Genomic DNA, 21,695 nt, shown 5'->3' with positions numbered 1-21,695 from the left:
TTCCAGTTAAATCAAATGGACTTTGGGGAAGTCACTTGATTTCTCTATTTCTTTATGTGTCAAATGAAAGAGCTGAGCTAGATAACCTCATTTCTAAGGCTCCATCTAGCTCTAAATTGGTGATCCAAAGCTTGGTTAGGGAGAGAGGGAGAGCACACTAACTGTTGAGTCCAAGGACTCTCGGGTTCAGTTCTAGACTCTGCTGATGACTTTGGGGAAGTCATTTCCATGTCTCTGGACCTCAGTTTCCTCATCTGTAAAATGACGGTGTTTGAATAGACCTGCGATTCTTAATCTTTCTTATGTCGTGGACCCTTCTGACAGTGTCTGGCAGAGTCTGTGGATTCCTCAGAATCAGCAATAAAATCAAACACGTAGAAAGGAAACCAAAGGTTAGTGAAAAGATGATGTAATTTTTTCCCATCTCAGTTCCCAGACCCCTCGAAATCTCTCCATAGAGCCCTTGATCCAGGTTAAGAACCCCTCATCTAAATAGCTCCAAGGCCCCTTCCAGCTCCAAATAACTTTTGAAACGCAATGGGAAATGTCTCTCCTTGAGCCCACAGCTAGACCAGCTCCTACCCAGAAGCCCCTCCAGCTTGACCCACTCTTCCTCATTTTCGTATTGTCAGCAATTAAAGTCACCCCCTCCCATCCCTCAGTGAAGTGGGAGGAGACCCAGAGACTTCACTCATCCCATAACAGCCGCTTGGCTTTTCCAGGGGTTCTGCCAAAGGTCAGTACAAGGGGGAATCCCTGATGAGCAGAGACAGGTGCATGGCAGGGGCGGGAGGAAGGCGCCAGCTTGCCGACTGTGAGGGCCACATTGGCACGACACCGAAGGGCTCAATTTTCCTGTTTTGTGTCTCCTCAAGCTTTCGTTGGAGAGAAGAGGAACCAATGAGCCTGGGGTCAGAGAGCCATTAAGCCCAGTGCAAGACATGACGCCGTAGCCTGGGTATAAGAAAGAGGCCCAATAAGGCTGAGAATGGATAGGCATGACAGCAGGAAGAATTAGAATTAAACAGTCAGGAGAATTTCCAGGACTGGTGGCTTCTCTCTGGCATTCAAAGCCATTCATTGTCTGGCATCATTCTCCATGGTGCCCCAGTCAATGTTTAACTGGCACTCAGCATTATTAACACTGTTTTCCCATGACTTTTAAAAATTATTCATTTAAAATTAAATTAAATTTCAATAAAATTAAATTAAAATTCTTAAACAATCAACAGAATAATAAATCAAGCCCTGAGTGATAGCATTTGCTGATTTCTGAGGTTTAGATGTCCACAGTGAAAACGTACTAATCAGCTCTCATGAGTCTGTTCAAGCTGGTTCTGGCATAACTCCTGCCACCCTCCCTTCTCAGATTGATCTCATATTCCTCCCACAAATACTTTGTGCTTCAGTCAAACTGGGCATCTGTCTGCCACACACCCCTCGCCCTGGAATACACCCTTTGCTCTCCGATCTCGGTACCATTCTTTGTACCTGCCAGGCGCTCCCTTCTCCTCTTCATCTCCTGCCCCGCAAAAAGTCTTCTCTGATTCCCTTTGGTAGGAAGAGGTCTTTGCCCTCTCGAGACTCACTCAGCTTGTCCTTCTGTCCCTTCTCCAATGCATTTCTTGTAGAATGTGTTGCCCAGTGATTCCGTTTTGTCTTATTCCTCTACTGATTACAAACTCTACAAAGGTAGAGATTGTGCCTCCTGTGAATTTTGTCTCTCCCAAAGAGTCTAGCACACAGAGAGTCATAGATCTAGAGCTGAAAGAGTACAGAGAGGTCATCTTCTTCAGTCAGCTCATTTTAAAGCTAAGGAAACTGAGGCTCACAGAGGTTAAGCCACTTGGCAAGATCAGACTAAAGGGCAGAGCTGGGTTTCCATCTTGAACTTACATTCACTGCTCCTTTAACCAAATGAATGAATAAATAAATTAAGGAATGAATGAAATGAATAAGCATTATTGAGCACTTACTTTGTGACAGAAGCTCCTTAAAGGCAAAGGTCCTCCTCATTCATCTCTGCATGAGGCTTGACCCCACTGGTATGATGAAAACCTCAAGATGAGGACCTGAAAGTAGTGGTTCCTTCTTGAGACTTCTCTGGATCTCAACCTAGGTTCTATGTTGGCATTATCCTGAGGGCAGGTTGAAGGTCCAGGCATTTGTAAGCAAGAGTCAGACTTTTGCCAATGTGGAGGTGGGGAAGAGAGCTCCTTCTGTGTGAGTCCCTTAGGGAGCTCTGGATCTGGCTTCCTCTTCTCTTCCAGTTCTCAGGACCCACTAGAAGGTCTTGGGATTTAGCCTTCAAGCTGGGGTAAAGGGCTGGAGTCCAGCATTTCATTGACATAGTCAATGGTGGAAGTGCCTGGGCTTTTCAGGAGTAGCGACCTATTTGGGGTAAGATGGCCCAGGGGCAGGTGACATAGTTATAGGGACTTATGGGTAGTGTCTCTGGGAATTGACCATTTCAGGGGCAGTCACCAGGGGCTGGACCTCTAGAGATTGGCATTTGATATTCCATGGTTTGTCACCAGGGGGGGCAGGTCTTCCAGAAATGGGCATTGTCTTAATATGGGCAGTCACCAGGAGGTTAGGCTTCCAAGGGCATGCCTCCGAAAACTAGGATTTGGGGAATTATAGAAGTTTAGAGCCAGAATGGTTTTTAGAGGTCACAAGAAGAGGACTCACCACCTCTTTGTTCCAGAGCAAGTCATTTTACCATTGTCTGACTTCATTTCCTTATTTATAAAATGGAGATAATAATAACCCCTACCATGATGTATTATTGGGACAATCAAGTCAGGTAGTATTTGTAAAGTGCTTTGTAAGTAATAAAGCAATACATAAAATCATCTTTGCAATTTTTTATTTTTATTATATTTTTTAAACCTTTACCTTCTCTTCTGTCTTGGAATCAATACTGTGTATTAGTTCCAAGGCAGAAGAGTGGTAAGAACTAGGCAATGAGGGTTAAGTGACTTGCCCAGGGTCATACAGCTGGGAAATGTCTGATGCCAGATTTGAACCTAGGACCTCCCATCTCTAGGTCTGGCTCTCAATCCACTGAGCTACCCAGCTGACCCCTCATTGCAATTTTTTAAAATCCTTAACTGATAATCTAGAGACCAGATAACCAGCACTGCCTTTTTGGACAAGTCACTTGCCCCCTCTGGTCTCCATTCTGCATCTATAAAATGGGAGCATTGGATTAGGTAATCCATAAAGACCTTGCCAGCTAAAAGTTCTATGGTGGCATAATCTCTCCACAATCTCCTGCCATCTTGGAGTTGAACTTTCAGAAGTTGGCATCCCACCGTATGATATTAGGGGAGCCAGGCTGCTTCCTACTGATGGTTAAGTGTTCAGTGTAAGCTTTTATGCCTTGGAAATCTTCAATGCTACAAATCAGGGCTGGACTTGGACATACTCTTGTGCTGATTGTCTAGACTTAAGGAAGTGATGGAGAAAATGTTAATCATTCAAATTAAACTTAAAAGTGTGCAGGAAAACACTTGGTTTTTCCCCCACTGGAGATCTGATTGTTAAAAGGTTACCAGCATCCCCCTGGCGAGGGAAGGGAAAGAGAGACAAGGATGCCTGGATCCAGCTCCACTTTTCTCTTCCCAAAGTATCCCAGACTATTGGACCCGAAGCATTTATCCAGGTCGTGGGCTAGCTGAACACAGAACCAGTGCTCTTCCCACTGCCTCTCTCCCAGACCCTTCTCCAGGGCTCAGCTGGAGAAGAATCCCAGCCTCCACTCCTTCCCTGACCACTGAGTCCATGACTGTGGCCACCAAGACCTCTCTGACCTTTCACTTCTTTCTGTTTCCCCAGATCACCCCCGGCAGCAAGGCAGCCCAGTCTCAGCTCACCCAAGGGGACCTTGTGGTAGCCATCGACGGCGTTAACACGGACACCATGACCCACCTGGAAGCCCAGAACAAAATCAAGTCGGCCAGCTACAATCTGAGCCTCACGCTGCAGAAGTAAGTTGGAGCCTTCTCTCTGGCTAGTTGCTGGTTCCATCTTTCAGAACAGGTCAACGGACCTTGTCTTCAGTCCTTAAAGCCTTGACCATTCACGAATCACTGAAGGCCAACCAGTAGGGTTATTCCCACTGGGGATACTGAGGCAAACAGAGTAAGTGACCTGTCCAGGGTCATCAAGCTAGGAAGTGTCTGAGGCTAGATTTGAACTCGGGCCATCTTGATTCCAGACCAAGCACTCAATCCACCGTACCAGTTAGATGCCTAGGTTAGAAGAGCCTAGAAGAGAGTTGTCTCAAGTTTCGATAGAGACAGAGACACAGAGGAACAAGGATAGGGACAGGGATGATTCCTACCCCGGCTCACAGGTTGTCTGGAGCAGAAAGATGTGTCTGTGATCCAACAGAAAGCCTTAAGTTTGGAATTTGTGTCCTCAGAGCTGAAAACAGAACCTTGCAAACAGTAGGCACTCAATAAATGTTTTTTGGATTGCTTTAAAGAGTGGTAAAAACTCAAGCCTGGAGATCAGGAGAAATCATCTACGCAGAAATTGTAGGAGCCATTGAACCCACCTATCTCATTTTACAGATGAGGAAACTGAGGCCAGAGAGCCTACATAATGGGTCCAAAATCACCCACAAGCCAGAGTTCTTTCTTTCTCCATCAGACTGGCTCTAGATAGGAGGAGCGGGATAGGAAGGTCCTGCCGACCCCTTTGTCTCAAGTCACGGTCTCAGAGACCTGACAGGTTTGTCCCAGGTCACGGAGGCAGGGCGGGATGGTGGGAAGAGGCGGCAGTGCCCATAACACCCACAATGCTAAGCGTGCTCTAATGGCAGCTCACCCCCACGCCATCTGCCTCCGCAGGACCAGAGGTCATGGATGTGGCCCGAGGCCCAGATCCTGCCACGCTGTGGGCCCTGGCACCTCAGGGCAGCTGGCGGCGGGCACAGGGAGATAAATATACCCAAAGCGGGTAGCAATCTCTGCAGCTGACAGTCTGGGCAGGAGCCCTGGGCTGTGGGAAGGGCACATAGAATTGAGAGTCAGGAGGACCAGCCAGAGTTCATGCAGTAGCAGGAGTCATCCTAGAGGAGGCCCAGGGAACCCAGGACCAGCCTTAGTGGGAGGCATCGGGGGAGGCTGCTTTGTCTGGGCGAAAGACGTCGCTCAAGATAACATTCCTTTCTGGCAGTGCTGAGGGAGCTCCTGGTGTCCACCCAGTGATTTTCTACTTGTGTGGGCTTGGAGAGGCATCTGCTCTCTTCCCACCACCCCACCTTCCACAAACCATCTCCAGAAACTTCCCTGAGGTCCCCAGCCTGGCTCCCAAAGGGTGAGGCTGGCTTTTGGAAGCAGACATCCCTCCCAAGGGTCCCCAAAGCCCCCAGGGTCCCCCCCACCTCAGGACGTCAGGAAATATGGCAGGTCGCTTGAAGACATCCACAGATCTTCAAAGGGGTTTTCCTCTGGGATTCTCATTCCCAAATCTGAGGAGGCTGGATGGAGGCACTGAATCTGGAGTCAGTAGACAGGAGTTCAAATCCCAATGCTGCTACTTGCTATCTGTATAACCTCTGGGTCTCAGTTTCCTTTTCTGTTAAAGGAGGGGATTGGATAAAGGGAACTCTAAACTCTCTTCAAGTTCTGGATCCTATGAACCAAGGGAGAAAGAATGCATCATCAAGCAATCAAAAGGCATTAACTGGGTTTACTGGGTTTAGCACAGTGTCTGCACATAGTAGGGACTTAATACATGTTTATTGACTGACTGTGCCAGGCATTGTGCCTGCCTTCCAATGGATTGGGGGTGGGTGGGCTAGGGGGAAAGACAACATGCCAGGACATGAGTATATTCAGCAAGTGCAAAAACAGAACCAAGATGGCCCCATTTGGGATTCTCTCTCCAATGGCTTCCCAGCACCCAGATATGGCCAGGATGGTGGGTGCCTCTTGTTCCTTTACTGTGATCACTCTTTTGCTTCGAGGATGTACTCCACTTCTGAGTTCACTAGGTCACAGTGTAGTCACTCCTTCCCCCTCCAGACCATCCCCACCTCCCCCTGGCCCACGGGGGCAAAACAAGGTTCAGGATCTAATTTAACATGTAAAATAGTTACCAGGTAACTAAGGGTAAATAAAGGAAAACAGATAAAAAAAGATGCTTAGAATTTAAGATACAGAAGAGAACAATGGGAAGAGCCCTGGAATCAGAGAACCTGGGTTCAAATTCTGCCTCTGGTGCTTTGTGCCTGTGTGATCTTGGTCAAGTACTGAACCTCCATGAGCATTGACTTTCTCTACCACAAAATGATGGGGTTGGATCAGATGGCTTCTGACTCATTCCTCCCAGTTTCAGATTTAAGATGCATGACCAATAGATTCAGTTAACCTGATGGACCCAGAGACAGAAAGATCTGGGTTCAAATTGGGCCTTAGAGACTGACTAACTGTATGAACCCAGACAATTCACTTAACTCTTGTCTGTCTTCATTTCCCTAACTGTAAAATGGGGATGATAGCATCCCCCAGGGTAGTTTTGAGGAATAAATGAGATACTTGAAAAGTGTTTTGCAAACTCAATATTATTATTAGTTATTTTTATTTTTAAGTATAGTTATTTTTTATTTTTACTACTACTACTACTATTATCGGAGAGTTGAGAGATAGAATAAGATCATGTGAATCAGGTCATAAAGAAAGAAATCTTAACATATCCAGATTGAGGTCCATGAATGCTCATGAATGTGGAGTTGGGATAGCCAGGCAAGGACAAGGGTTCAACAGGGGACAGGAGATTCCATTTGACAAATATTTGGGAGCTGGTTTTAGGTATTCAAGCACCATGCTAGGTGGTGAGTAGTATCAACACCTTCTAGACAGTGTCTACCCTCAATAACAGGGGATCACGTAGGTTCAGAGATGGCATCCATATGCATAAATCAGTGATAGAAGGTAGAAATATGAAAGGGGAAAGAGGAGGTCTGTTAGAAAATTGCAAATCATTTAGTCTGGGATTTGGTACAAGAAGACTTATTTCCAGATCCCAGCTAGCTTCCTTGTGGACTCTGGGCAAGTGACTTTATATTTTGGGGTCTTTGTTTCCTTTTCTATTAAACTTTAATAGAATTATGGACAATAATAATGATTATTCCTTTAATAATTAAAGGAAGGGGGCGGGTGATCTCTTGGGTCCCTTCCAACTCTAAGTCTTAGGATCCTGGCATCTTCCAATTGAGATCTTCTAATCTACCAAATTGGTAGATCTTCCAATCTACCAATGCAAGATTCCCAGATGTGACCTGGGAGACATATTTGTCTCCCAGGAGTTTGAGGAGGGGTTTGTTGCCTCTCCTTTCAAAATGATGATGGGAGGCAGATGGGGAGGGGGCATAGCACTCCCTCAGGGACATAGTCCTGGGCTTCCCCTGGGAAGTTCCACCTGGCACCCGTCTGGCTTCTCCCTCCATTGGCTGGGGCTCAGAGCCCTTCCTTGCATGGGTTGAGCAACATCTGTTCGTTATTTCTTCCCCATAGACTCAGGAAGCTTCCTCAAGGCTAGTGTGGCATCCTAGCAGTGGTACACCAGGGACGAGTTCTCTAGTTGAAAACATGTTTAGCCACAGAGACCTCCCACATCATGCTGGCCTGGCTGAGTCTGGCCTGGTGCCTGGCCCCAGAGCCATCCCAGAGCCAGCAAGGCCAGCAACAATGGACCTCTCTGGAGACAAAAACCCCAGAGGTACCAGATCAGGTTGGCAATAGCCTTCCAGCTCATAGCTCCTACAGTCTGCAATGGCGGAACCAGATGACCGTTGGGGGTCCTTCCAACATGAAGGTTCATTAGTCTAAGGGTTCTGCCATCTGTCCAGATGTCCAGGGTGTCTGGCTTTCCTGGGACTAAAGATTAGGGATAAGAAGGAATAAATGGCCCAGGAGATACGTTCTTCCCCTAGGTGTGGAGGTGACTTTCCTAGGGTCTCTAGGCCCTCCCAGATATGGCTTATGGGATGGTGGAACCTTCATGTGATCTAGTTCAGGTCCCAACCCTGCTGGACTCCTTAGCATCAGTAGCCATCCCTGCGCCTCTGAAAGGTAGCGCTCCTTTCCTACAGGGAGCGAGTTCTCACTAAGGGGCTGCAGGCTTTAAAAGAGCTAAAAATGAGGAAATGCTCCATGGTTTCCATAGCTTACTTCTCAGACAGCAAAAAGCTCTGGTGTGACTGCATGCAAGACACTTAAGTCTGTGGACCTCAGTTTCTTCTGTTGTAAAATGATGGGGCTGGACTAGATGTCCTTTAAGTCCCTTCCACTGGTTACTTCAAATCAGCCTCTACGGTACCCCAGAAGGAGTAGTGAGGCAATGCAGGTATCAGGCATGCAAGCAAGGCAAGAACTAAAACACGAGAGGCTGAAATAGGCACCCACTTGTTGAGATTAGAGTCCAAGACAGGGACTTAGCCACAGGGAATGAGGCAAGGGCCCGGGCATTAGAACATGGTCAGAGTGGGGCTTGCTCACTTACTAATTAGATAGGTGGCTGAGGGCCAGTCAACTCTTCTTTCTAAGCCTCAGTTTCCTTATCTGTACAATGGGATAATATCACCTGTACAGCCTACCTGATAGAGCTCCACTGGAATGTCTCCCTAGTTCTTTGCAAGCCTTAAAATGCTCTATAAATGTCCATTCTTATCAGGATGAAGTTTACAGAAGCCCCAGTTTCCAAGGAGAACAGGATACAGAATCAGGGAACCAAGCAAATGATTAGAAGCTTGGTCAGTACCCTTTGATGGGGGCGACAAAGGGGAGCAGATGAGACAAGCTCTAAAAAAAAGCCTTTGGCCTCCCTCGCCGGCATTCCTTCTTTTGCTCTTAGGCACAAGCACAAGGAAGGAAAATCTGAGAATATAGAGGGGCAGAGAAAGGGAGAAGCCAATCAGAGGACTCCGTCTGTACCTCATCTCCTTCACAACAGATCTTTTATTCCTTAGGTGGAAATATTACCCGCCCCCAACCCAAGAATACATTCTCCTTTCTGGCTTGAAATCAGGTCCAGCTGCTCTGCTCCATCACCGTGCCCTGTCTCCTGCCACTGGCTGGTGTCTCTAAAACAGGTCACGATGACCCCCTCGTCTGTCCTCAAAGCCCAACCCTACTAGTCCTCTTTGGAATGACATGATCCAAGCCGAGAAATTCCCGCTTCACAATTTTCTCCCCAAAGTAGCAACAACGATGAGGTGGGGAATTGGACCTGTGATCTCGTGAGTGAGAAAGCTCCATTTAGCAGTGCAAATATTGGCATCTTCTCTTTAACTTGCAATTTTGGAGAGTTGCCTGGAACAACAGCACCCAACTCAAATAGAAATGGGGCCCTGACCATACGCAAAGATCCCTTCTGGTCAGATATTGACTCGGAAACCCACCGACTATCATGATCTCTTCTATTGTATCATTATTGACATTTTTGTTAAATATTTCCCAGTTCCATTTTAATCTGGTTGGGGTGGCACTCCCATGGGGCGACATGTTTCACACCTCTAGCCTAGAACAGCAAGAACTTAAATAATTTACCTAGAATCACACAGTAGCTATGTCTTTCAGTCTCCAAAGCTGATTCTCTATCCACTATAATAAGTTTTCTTCTTGTTAATAATAGTAATAATAATAATAATGATAGCTGAATTTTTTAAAAACCCTTCCCTTTTGTATTAGAATCATTATTGTGTATTGGTTCCAAGGCAGAAGAGTGGTAAGAGCTAGGCAATAGGGGTTAAGTGACTTGCCCAGGGTCACCCAGCTGGGAAGCATCTGAGGCCACACTTGAACCCAGGACCTCCTGTCTCTAGGCCTGGATCTCAATCCACTGAGCCACCTAGCTGCCCTAAGTAGGTGAAATTAATATGACCCTGCTCCTTTGAGATTCTGGGCTCAGAGCTTGGCCATGTGGGTCCCTTCTTGAGTTCAAGGTTTGAGTATTACAGACACATACATCAATTTCCTTTGACTACAGGTATTCAATGGCACCACAGTGTCCAAGAGGAACTTCTAAAGTCCATTAGGTCCTGTCAGCATGGAATCTGGAAATCCCAAACTTGTGGTCTAGTAAGATCTCATGAACCCCAAGTTTTGGGGTCTCCAACTTACAAGCCAGTCCTAAAACTTGGGATTCATCAGATCTTACTAGACCACAAGTTTGTGGTTTCCAGAGTCCATGTTGGCAGTCCCTACCCCTACCTCTAGTCAAGTGGGAACCTTCCCTTTCTTAAGCTGGAGTCCAAGAAGCGGTGGCTCTCCTAGAAGCTAGGGCAGCCTCTCATGGCTCATGACCTGAAAGAGAAGTTCTCCTCCCCATCCCTCCCATCTTTATTTCTCTTCTTGCTCCTCTGCAATAATTCTAGGTCCTTGGGTAGATAGAATTAACAGAGGAAGCACTCAAGGCAGCTTTTTCCATATAGGGGGAATAGGGAGCTCAAGATATAAGAAGGGGATTCAAGGAAGGAGGGTAGAAACAGGAGCATCAGTGATGTGAGGCAGGAAAATTGGAACAAACTCCATTTCAAACTTTGAAAGATTAAATGTCCACATGGTCAACTGGACTGGAAACTGGAGGGGGGGAAGAGAGGGTCTGTTTCCCACCTAGAGACCTGACTGGTCAGACCAGGCATCACCCTCTTACCTACTCACTGCAATAACTATCCCTGGGCCCATGGTCCCAGAGTCCACTCTGTCCTGTGAATTTCCCCAGAGCTTGGGCCCAAGAAGGAGATGAGATGTCCTTCCCTCCCTCTTTGTGAAGGCGGAGGACTATGGGTAAGAAATGATGCCCCAGTCATCAGAACTCTCTTGCTGTATTGCCTACTTTTGCAGAAACTTTTTCCTTCTTTTTATGAGGGATGGTTTTCCCTTAAGGGCATGGGAGGGAAGAGGGAAACATTTGGAAATGAAGTTGGCCTAAAACAAATGATCTCCACAAAAGTGTAATTAAATTTAAAGAGAACTGGGGAGACACATTTTTGGACCCGAAGATGTGGGAATCTGTTTTGCTTGACCACACATATTTGTTGCAAGGGTTTTGTTTTCTTTTTTCTTTCAAATTAAGGAGGGGGCCCAGAGTAGAAGAAAATAAATGAATATTAATTGAAAAAGAAATGAAAAGTCTTGGGTCAGAGTGTTCTGGGGAGGTGGGGTGAAATTGGGGAAATGACTCTGACTGCTTTGGACTCTGCAAGAAACAATAATTTTCATTATAATTTCATTTCTGGTTTCCCCTAGGTCAAAGCGCCCCATTCCCATCTCTACCTCAGCTCCTCGGATTGAGTCTCCAATGCCTGTGATTCCCCATCAGAAGGTATGTGCCTTTTGAATTCGTGCCCCTTCCTTCCTGACCCTAGTCTTCCTTCTTCTCTCTTTCCTGCACCCAAGCCCTTGCTTCTGTTTTATCTGTCTTCTGAGGATAAAGTCCAGAGTGCAATGGGACAGGGGAAAAGCAGAAAGGATACTTTAAGATAAAAATGAAAGAGGGAAGGACTGATTATAGGATCTAGCCCTCATGACCCTAAAAGACAATGTAGGTAGGAGCTCTTGACCCCAAGAGCAAACAGTCTAACCACATTCATTCCTCCCCTCCTGGGAATCCTCCCTGGGAATCCAGAACCCACTGATGCCCACCCAAGGATCCTCAGTTGGCCCAGGCATTGGTATCCTGAGCCAGGGTTAGAATGGACCCATGTAAGAGTTTGGTTCTATAAGACAGAAACAGATGAAGAGGAGGAGGGCAGATGGGGAAATGGGGCTTCTGGCCAGGGATAGGACATCTCCTTCAGAGCAGGGGTCTGTCATACCCCAGTGAGGTTCTCTCTCTACACTGGCTGACTTCTTCCCACTTCTGACTCCAGGCTTCCCTTGGGTGCCATTCCTAGTACTCCAAGTTGCCTCTCCAATGTCTTCCTCCATCATGGGATACAGGAGGGCTTCTGCCAAGGTTGGAGGACCTAGACAAGTCTGCTACTCACAGAGAAGAAGGGGCTCAGCTAGGTCTCCCCCAGCCCTGAGAGGGCTTGGTGGCTCAGCCGAGCTCTAGGTCCTCAGCTCCCTGGTTGTGATGTGTAGGGGAAAGGGAATGAAGTCTCCTTGAGAACAAATAGAGGAGAAGGGGACTTGCCCTGCATCATTACATCATGGTACCTCCTCTGTCTCTCATGTCACGTTGAGGAGCTACCTTGGCACTGAAAAGATTTGGGCTCTGCTTGGTCAGGAAAAAAGCCTAGATGGGACCTGAGTGGGTCCAGACATACAGATTCTGTCTGTCCTAGGAACGTCCTTCTGTGGTCACCCATAGAATGGAAGTTGTGAGAGAGAATGGGACAGCTCCAGCTTGGAGTCTAGAGTGAAAGGAGCATGGGATGCTGGAGAGGAGGCTTCTAGGGATGCTAAAGGCAGGCAGGAAGCAAGAGCCAGATTTGGTCCCCCGTATCCCAGCTCCCTCTTCCCAATCCATCAGGATTTCTACACTGGAAGGCCTTTTATGGTCAAAAACTTCAACCTGTTCAGGTTGCAGATGAGAAGACTAATGTCTAGAGAACCCAAGTCCCTTTCTGAGTCTCTGCTAAATCGTTCCTTTTCCTGGCCAGGCAGAATTCTCTAGCTTTAGCCTGACCCTCTGTAAAAAAAGGCATTTTCGGAGAGGCAGTGTGGGCAAGTGGGCAGGACAGGACATGGAATAAGGAGGTCTGAGTTTGGGTCCTGCTTCAAGCTGAAGGCATTTAAGCAAGCAGTTTGGGAGACTGGGTAGAAAGGGCTGGACCTGGTTTTAGATCCACTTACTAGTCTGCCTTGACTTTAGTTTCTCCACCTGTAAAATGGAGAGGTTGGATTTGGTGCCTCCAGCTCTAAAACCACGATTCTATTACTTCAGGGAGCCTCAGTTTCCTCATCTTTAAAATGTGCCTTTTAGGCTCAATAATAACTCCTATTTGTCTGTTATTTAAAGTTTGCAAAATGGCTCATCAGGGCAACCCTTGAAAAGTATGATTCCCCCACTGTTGCGCGGAGGAAGCTGAGGCTCGGACTTTGTCTTTGGTCACAGGGTCAGCGAGGATTTAAGGCAGAACTCGAAGGGCGCTTTCAGGTCCAGGGCATCCCCTAGTAGGTCACATTGCCTCTGCCTGCTCTCAGAGGCTGGCGTCCCACAATTAGCTGAACTGGAAGGTCCCCCGATTTTAAAAGCAGAAAATGCCCGTAGCTCAGCCCCAGCCAAGGATGGGAAGACCAGAGGGCAGCTTTCACCCCTCGAGGTGGCCGGGGGGCGCTGGGAGAGCCTGGAAAATCCCCAGACGGAGGCACTCGGAAACTGCTGACCTTGAGCTGGTCGCGTGGAAAGGGGGAGCAGGAGGCCCAAAGGCGCGGTTGGGGTGCCCTCTTCAGGCCGCACTAAGCGTATCAAGCCCCGAAATCGGTTAGAAGAGGCAAGGAAGGGACAGAAAGGGAGAACTGGGGTCCTCCGTGACCGAGGCTGCGAACCCCAGCCAGCCCTTACTTAGCATTGGGTAGAGGGATCAGAGCCAGGCAGAGGGGGATTCTGGTATTCAGGCAGAGTGAATCCCTGGCGGCCCAAGGCACTGGCCCTTGCCTCTACCTGTGTGAAGGCTCGCCAATGGTTTGGGGAGGAGCCGGGGAGGGAGTGGGGGGGGGTGGCATCCCACTAAATCTACTCTAATGACAAGAAGACTAGATCTGGAGTCACTGACTCTATGAGTGACCCTGGACAAGTCTCTTTGCCTAGTGGAGAGTCAGTTTCCTCATCTGCAAAATGGGGCTAGTCATACCTTGTGCTACTTAACTTGTAAAGGTGTCGTGAGGAAATTACTATGGAAATGGGAGATAATGTTTCTTCTCCCAAAGAACTCTATGCCAAATTGATGTGGACGCTGCCAGGAGATGCTCTCCAGACTCCCCCCCCCCCCAAAATCTCCCTGCTAAGTATTGGGAGTCCTTGCCCTGGAAGAGAATGGTGGATCCCTTACAACATCTACCTTTCCCATGTCTGCTCCTGGGCTTCATTCCCGTGTTGCCATAGTTACCAGGTATTCCCCCTCCCCCCTTCCCATCACTAAATCACAAAAACTCAATCCTATCTCTACCTGAATAGCATTCCTTCCCCAAATACTCCCACCAAATGGCCATCCAGCTTTCACTGGACTACCTCCAGGCACCAGGGAGCCCAGATGACTTTGGAACAGTTCTAATCATTAGAACCTTTTTCCCTTCTAGGAATCAAAGTCTTGGGTAAATGTTCTGCCCAGGATTACACAGATAATAATTCCTGGAGCCAGGACCCGAGCCCGAGCCCGAGTGTCCTGACTTCAAGCCCAACACAATGAAAGTCAGAAAAGTGCCTCAATCAATAGTCAATTTTATATGGAACCCCAACTCTGTGGGACAAAAGACCCCAGAAGGCACCAGGATCCTTGGGGAAGCCTTCCTGCTTTGACAAAGGAGTAAAAGCTATCAGACAATTGATGGCTCTTACGTGACCTTGGGCAAGTCACATATTCTCCATGAGCTTCAGAGAGTTCTTCATCCATTAAATGAGAGGATTGGACAAGAGGGACTCTGAGGACCCTCCCAGCTCTAGATTTAAGACCTTCTGGTCCCGAGGGCTGATTTATGGGCAGGTCTTACAGAGATGGAAAGGAAAGGAACTGAGAAGAAGTAGGAAGTCCAGTCAACAAGTATTTGAGTGTTTGATTTATGCCAGACATTAGGCTAAGTGTTGGGGATGTTCCAAATATTCCTCAAAAAACAATATTCCAAAGACAAGCAGAAAGACAGTGCTTGTCCTCATGGAGCTTACATTCTCAAGGGGAAAGACAATACATAAAAAGAGAGTGAGAGCAACTGGGTGCTCAGTGGATAGAGCACCAGGTTCAAATTTGGTTCAAACACATCCTAGCTGTGTGACCCTGGGCAAGTCACTTAACCCCCATTGCCTAGCCCTTACCACTCTTCTGCCTTGGAACCAATATTGATTCTAAGACAGAAGCTAAGGATTTTTTGGGTTTTGTTTTTGTTTTTCAAGGAAAGTGAGAAATGGGGAGGAGAAGGATACCAGAATATGGACAGAGGGGGGAAAAATTCAGTCAGGAGTGCAGCCTGGAGAAAAATAGAACTGCAGCTGCCTTGGGCATTCTTCTTAGAAAGGAGGAACCAGTCAAAACCAGCCAAAGAGAGAATAGCTAAGAGTTTCAGAAATCACAAGTGGAGAGCAAGTAGAATTTGAAACAGACCCTACAAGAGAGCTAGAAATAGATTTCTTTCCCCATCTGGAAATGGAGAGGACAGAAATGGTCTCAGTACATCTTCGGGGCTGGGGCAGTGTTAGGGCTCCTTGCAGTCCTAGCCTTTAGGATCCTTTGTCCTCCCTGACCACTGTGAGCTCAAACTCCAGACATGTTAGAGCCCAAGCCCTCTGCCCCTGCAGGATGCCCAAGTTGGAACTGGGGGAGTAAAGGGGCCAGACCTGATAACAGCCACACCAGGCTCACTGCTGGGAATTTCTAGTCATGAATCTTGAAGCTAATCATAATAATAATGATAGATGAGAAGAGCTAGCATTTATATTGTGCCTACTATGTGCCAGATACTCTACAAGTACTTTATAATTATTATCTTATTATTATCACATATATGTATAATATATATTATTATCTTATGATGTTCTCCATTCCACAGATGAGGAAATTGAGGTGAACAGGAGTTTAGTGACTTGCCCAGGGCCATTCAGCTTGTAAGTGTGTGAATGCAGGTCTTGCTCACTCCAGGTCCAGCATTCTGCTTGCTAGCTGCCCCCTAGAGCTATACCCAAATGATTGTAGAGACTTAGGGCAGTTAAGCCTCAAAGGCAGATTATCCCATAAAACTGTGCCACTTGGGCAGAAATCGGTCAGTCTGCTCTTTCCTCCATCCAGGGACCCCTTCCCTCAAATAACTTATGAGCTCATGACAATTCTATTATGGCTTTAATTCTTTAAAACAAATAATATGATTTTAATCCATAATTAATAATTTAATGATGGCTTTAATTGCAGGACCAGACCTATGAATGGCTAGAGAACCATGAAGCCCAGTTGCAAACTGGGCACCCTGGAAAAGATCCAGGAGTTCTTTTACTGGAAGCAAAAATAGTTTGTGGGAAGAGGGTGCATTAAACGGGGAATGAGGATAGTCCATACCCCAAGGAGTCTGGTTCTGAAGGTATCGGGCCACCTTGGGTAGGGGCTTGCCATAGGTCTGGGGAAGGGAAATGGTATTGGCAGATGTGAAATCCCAGCAAGTCCCCCGTCTGATACCAAGTCCCTGTGTGACCTTGGGCACATCTCTTGGTCTCCTTGCGTCCCATTTTCCTAATCCGTATAAGGATCGTATTGGACTAGATAGCCCGATCTGGGATGATCAGGATGATCTCACTGTGGGCCACCTACGCTCCCTCCTTGGCCCCCACCCTTGGATCCTTAGGCATGGGCTTAACTGCATTTGATTTTTCCAAAAGTGTCTCCTTGCTTCTTTATTCAGGTACAAAGCAGCTCTCAGAGGATGGGAGGAGACACCCCGAGGACCAGCCGGTGGAGGCTGGAAGCAGGCCACGTCCCACAAACAGTTTTTCTATTCCAGGTTCTCCCTTGCTAGAGGCCTGAACAGAGGGGTGGGAGGGCATGCGGGGTATAAGCCACTATCCTTTACATTACAGATGGCAGCTCTCATCTTTTCTCTGCTCCCCCTCTCCCCCATCCCTGCCCCCTTGCATGGTGGCTTCCTTGCTCCAGGACTCAGCTTCGGAGATGAATGGCAACTTGACGGCTTTAAGCTCTATCCCCAGCCCCAAGGGGGAGCCCCCCACCCCAGGGATGACCAATGGAACAGGGGTAGGGACTCTCAGCATCCAGGAGGCCAGCCAGACCTTTAGCTCCTCCTCCCAGGCCACCATCATCTCCTCCCACATGGTGACCTCGGAGCCTTCGCCTCCAAGAGGGAACCAAGGGTTGAAGGCAAATCCAGAGGCGACCGCTGACAGTCTGAGCCCCAAAGCACAAGTGGGCTCTGGGCAGCAAAGACAGTATAACAACCCCATTGGCCTATACTCAGCAGAAACCCTGAGGGAGATGGCTGAGATGTATCAACTCAGCCAAAGAGGGAAGGCTCCTGGTACAGCGCCTCCAAGAGGGTAGGTAACCTAGTTTGTGCTCCCCTCTATCTGTGCCATGCCCACAAGCCACATTGCTAGTGACTCCTAACCACACAAGGGAGATCTGGGTCCTTGGTGCTCTGGGTAGGTCCGCTATGTTGGTTTGGAGTGTAGTCCATCCAGTCCAATGGAATTCAAGTCAAACCAAATTAATGGATTTTTACCAATGTTGACCACTGGCATGGCAGAGTGGAAAGAAGGTCAGTCTTGGATCCGTAAAGGTGGGGTAGTAAGAGAAGACTTCATGGAGGAGGCAAGGAACTAAACTGGACCTGAGGGATGATATCACATTCTCTCTATCTAAACACATCCCCAAAGGGAATTTACAAGAGGCAACATGGGGGAGTGGATAGAAAGATGACTTTTGAGGCAGGAAAATCTGAGTTTAAGTCCCTTAAATTCTGCTTCTGACTTATTGCCTGAGTGACCTTGGGCAAGTCACTCACCTCTAAGTGCTCTTGGGCAAAGCCATCAAACACTTCGCAAACCTGAACCAGATTAAATTATAATTGGAAAATGTTTAACACAATAAAAAAAATACAGTACAACATAGATAATGTTCACCTGTGGTTTTCTAAGACAATATGCAGCCCAGAGATCCTTTTCTATTTGAGATAACATCCATCTCTGCTCCAAGCAACTCCTGAGGATTGTAAATTGCAGAGAGGATGGTGATCTTCTTTGGGAGAAGGGGCTTCCTCCCCTGGGGAAATCCCCAGGTCTGTCCCAATCCCTATGCCTATCTGTGATATATATCATGTGTGTGACTCTGGACAAGTGACAATTCCTCAGAACTCCAGAAAACTCTGTTCTCACTTTGGTAGAGGGAATTGATCCCTGAGAATTCCTTAGTTATTTTAAAAATCAATTTAATTTTAAAAGAGGGGAAAGTACCCTCCTGAGGGAAAAAGGATAATCTGAAAGAGTAAACACAACACCTGGCCAACTCAAGCAAGGGTTCATGATGGAAACAAATCCAAAGGGCAGGAGTTGGAAGGAATTCTCAGCCCAACTATGGTCCAAAGCAAAGTCAGCCCAGAGTGTAGGACAAAGGAAAATGTTGTGAAGGGAGGAGCTACCCTGGACATCAGTAAAAGGAGTCATCTCAGTCTCTGCCTTGACAGAGGGTAACTCAGCTCAATGGTAGGTATAGCTACCCCAGTTCCTTACTCCACTGATGCAGGCGATACTACAGGCCCTCAATAGTTTGAGCCAAAGAAAAAGGAGGAAGGAGGAAGACATTTGAGGTTAGCAGAGTATCACGAGTCAAAATACAGACATAAGCATGAATATGACATGTAGGGAACTATAAAGAGAGTAAAGGGCTTCTGTTGGGGCATTGTGGAACATAAATTCCGAAAGGGAAATTGGGTCTTGAATGCTAAGAAAAAGAAGTTCTGACTTAGCCTAACAAATTATTCCTCTTCTAAAAGCAACAGATTTGACCAAAGGGATGATGAAAGAACATATTGAAGAGGCAGGCTCAGATTATTGCTTCGTTGTTCCTATTCTGTGACTCTTCATGATCCCATTTGGGGCTTTTTTGGCAAAGATACTGGAGTGGTTTGCCATTTCTTTCTCCAGCTCACTTGACGGATGAGGAAACTGAGGCAAAAATAGAGTTTAATGACTTTCCTGGAGTCTGAGGCCAGATTTGAACTCACAAAAATGAGTCTTCTTGACTTTGGGTCTAGCATTCTATCCATTGGACCATCTAGCTGTCCTAAGCTCAGGTATATACCATTAAACCAGAAGCATGGTGGATCAGAGAAGAGGCAGCATGGATAGTAGACAGGGCCCTGAAATGAGGAAAAACTAAATTCAATATCTTGGGAAAGTCATCTAGCTTCTCAATGCCTCAGCTTCCTCGTGTGTAAAAAGAGGAGGCTGGACTCTATGGTCTCTTCTAACCAATTCCTATGGTGGACTTTGATGGAGGGAGAAACAAGTCATGCTTGAGCCTACCTGGCCAGAAGGAGAAACTGGGAGATGAATTAGGGCTTCAGCTACTTGAATTTGTGTTTTCTCTCCACTAAAGGAAGAGGAAGGAAGTGGCTTAATAAAAGTGGTATTTTAGGAAGATTATTCTGATGGTTGGGGCCATGTGGGGAAAACCCCATGAGCCAAAGGATCTTCACCCTTCGTTGTTCTTATTTCTTCAGCTGTGTTTTTGCTCGTCTCTGGCTCAACTCTCAGGTTCTTCGTGAGATCTGGCATGAAGAGTGCCATGCTTGGCTTTGAGAAAAGCACTGGTCCCCTTTGCTACATGAACCCTGCTCAGGACCAAACTCTTTTCCTTCAGAGTAGCTAAGCCTGGGATAAAATGTCCCCCCAAGAAATGCTGCTTAGGCAAAGAAGAAAAAAGAAAGCAGGCACAAAAGCATAGAAATATGGGAATGGATAAAGCACTGGCTTCTTCTCCTAACCAGAATCTACCATGACTACAGGGTAGTCAGCTTGGTAAATGACAGTTGTTCAAGTCCATCTTCCTTCAACATCAAGGAAAATCCAGGTTAGCTTTTCTGCTGCATCTGGTGGGATTCTTCTGCTCACCTGAATTTACCTCCTAATTTTCATTCCAGGTAGGGGCTCCCAAGTGATTCTTTCTGGCCTGTGGCTATGTTGTACTGCTGATCTCAAAGCAGGTCCAGTGAGAAATAGTTGAAAAAAGGCTGAATTTAGAATCAGAGAATTCAGATTCAAATTCCAGCTCTACAATGTACAATCTGGGTAGTGCTTTTTTTTAGCTCTAAATTTCAGTGAAATCCCTTGGATCTTCCCTGACTCCTGGCCTCCTGGGTAAGGAAGGAACTTTCCTTTCTAGCTTCCAAAAACCCTTTTTTGGGTTTTAGGCTAAGCTGACCTTGCCATAGCTTTTATTGGCCCCTCCTAAGGGTCTCTATAGTTCTAACCTCTGGAACAGAGGCAGTGTGGTATAATGGAAAGAACTCCTATAGTTGGAATCAGAAGACCTTGGTGATCTTGCCATGGCATGACCTTGAGTATATCACCTCATCTTTCAAGGGATCATCATAGATTTGGAGGTAGAAGGCACCATCTAGTCAAAGCCCCTCACTGAATGAGAAAACCATAAAGTTAAGTAACTTACCCAAGGCCACACAGGTAAGAAATGACAAAAACAGGATAAGAAGCCGGGTCCTTACATGCCAGAATCAGGATACGATCTGCTATAACTCAATTTGTCCATCTCTAAAAGGAGAAAGTTAGACTAAAAAGAGAAGCAATGGGACTTAGTGGATAGAGATCTGGCCCCCAAATCGGGAGCACTTAGGTTGAGTCTCACCTCTTGACACATATACTATGAGGCAGCAAAGCTGGACTGACCTTGGGAAAGTTATGGAAACTCTTATTGCTCTAAATAATTTTCTCAGACTAAATTACAGTAAAGGTCTCAGCATGCCTTGATAAAGGCAATTTCCTCATCTAGAAGTTCTCTATATCAGTGAAATCCATCCCTTCTTCTATTCTGAGACTAAGAAATCCCTAAGCTCCAAACAGGTTTAAGATCCTCAGTACTCCCCCAGTTTTCTCTGTCCTCTTTGGTTTGCCAAAATCAACAAGTCACTTGCTAAAACTAGTCCTACCTTTTGGTGAAACTCAGTTTCTTAAAATATTGCTTCCTCGCACAAGCAGCAACATCAACATATGGTTCCATGGAAGGGCTGCCATATTTACATGGAGCCCATTTGGATTTCCTTGATTCAGGTCCTACTAGTGGCCAGAAGCAGACTCCCAATCTCTTCCCTTTTCAGAGTATTATATCCTTGCCCATCCAAAGGAATGGCTTTTCCAGAATCCTATTACCACAGATTTATAACAGTAAGCACAGTAATAAAAATAGTTATTCCAGTCATTGAAGATAGGTGGGTCCTTTCTCTACAGGTCTGCAGATTGGACTACAGTGCAGAGGGCTATTTGTGGTCCAGCAGGCATCTTCTCCTTGTTGTCCTTGTGTCTCCAAGGCCAAGGAGAGAGTGGGGTCTTTATGAACATGTTTTAAAAATCAGACTAAGACAAGCCTGGAGAACAAGAGGGATTTGGTGCCCAAGCTTATCTCACAAGGGGAGGTGCTGACAGGAAAGAATTCCAAAAGGACTTTGAGTACTGAGGAGTCCATCCCATAGGTCAAACAGCTCCCTGAGCTGAGATGGTTTTCATCTCTTGCCAGGAACAAGACTAGAGTAGGATGGCCTCGTCAGTCAGTCCATCAGCCAACATAGAAAGATGTGCAAAAACATGGTCCTTAGCTTATGTCTTGGTATTTAGATCATATTTCTTTTAGACTTTTCTAGAGAGGAATTGAAGAGAGAAGACCAGGAAAGGCAGTATGCTTGATAGATGGGATTTGAACTCAGAGCCTGTGCTTTTTCCTTCATAAGTTGTTGGTGAGTAGGGATTGTTTCCTTATTTGTAACCCTATAGCCTAGGCTAGAGCTGTGAAT

General features: G+C 46.6%; 1 protein-coding gene across 1 annotated transcript in view; it reads left to right on the top strand.

Annotated features, from left to right (window-relative positions):
• Positions 1-21,695, top strand: part of LDB3 (LIM domain binding 3) — a 124,868-nt gene that overhangs the window by 36,538 nt on the left and 66,635 nt on the right. Inside the window, 2 exon segments of the mRNA XM_056797293.1 lie at positions 3,841-3,992; positions 11,265-11,340. Of these exon segments, the coding sequence (XP_056653271.1) occupies positions 3,841-3,992; positions 11,265-11,340 (228 nt within the window).

The sequence above is a fragment of the Monodelphis domestica genome, chromosome 1 (assembly GCF_027887165.1).
Source record: "Monodelphis domestica isolate mMonDom1 chromosome 1, mMonDom1.pri, whole genome shotgun sequence".
NCBI classification, from domain to species: domain Eukaryota; kingdom Metazoa; phylum Chordata; class Mammalia; order Didelphimorphia; family Didelphidae; genus Monodelphis; species Monodelphis domestica.
This window is presented reverse-complemented; position numbering and strand designations above follow the sequence as displayed.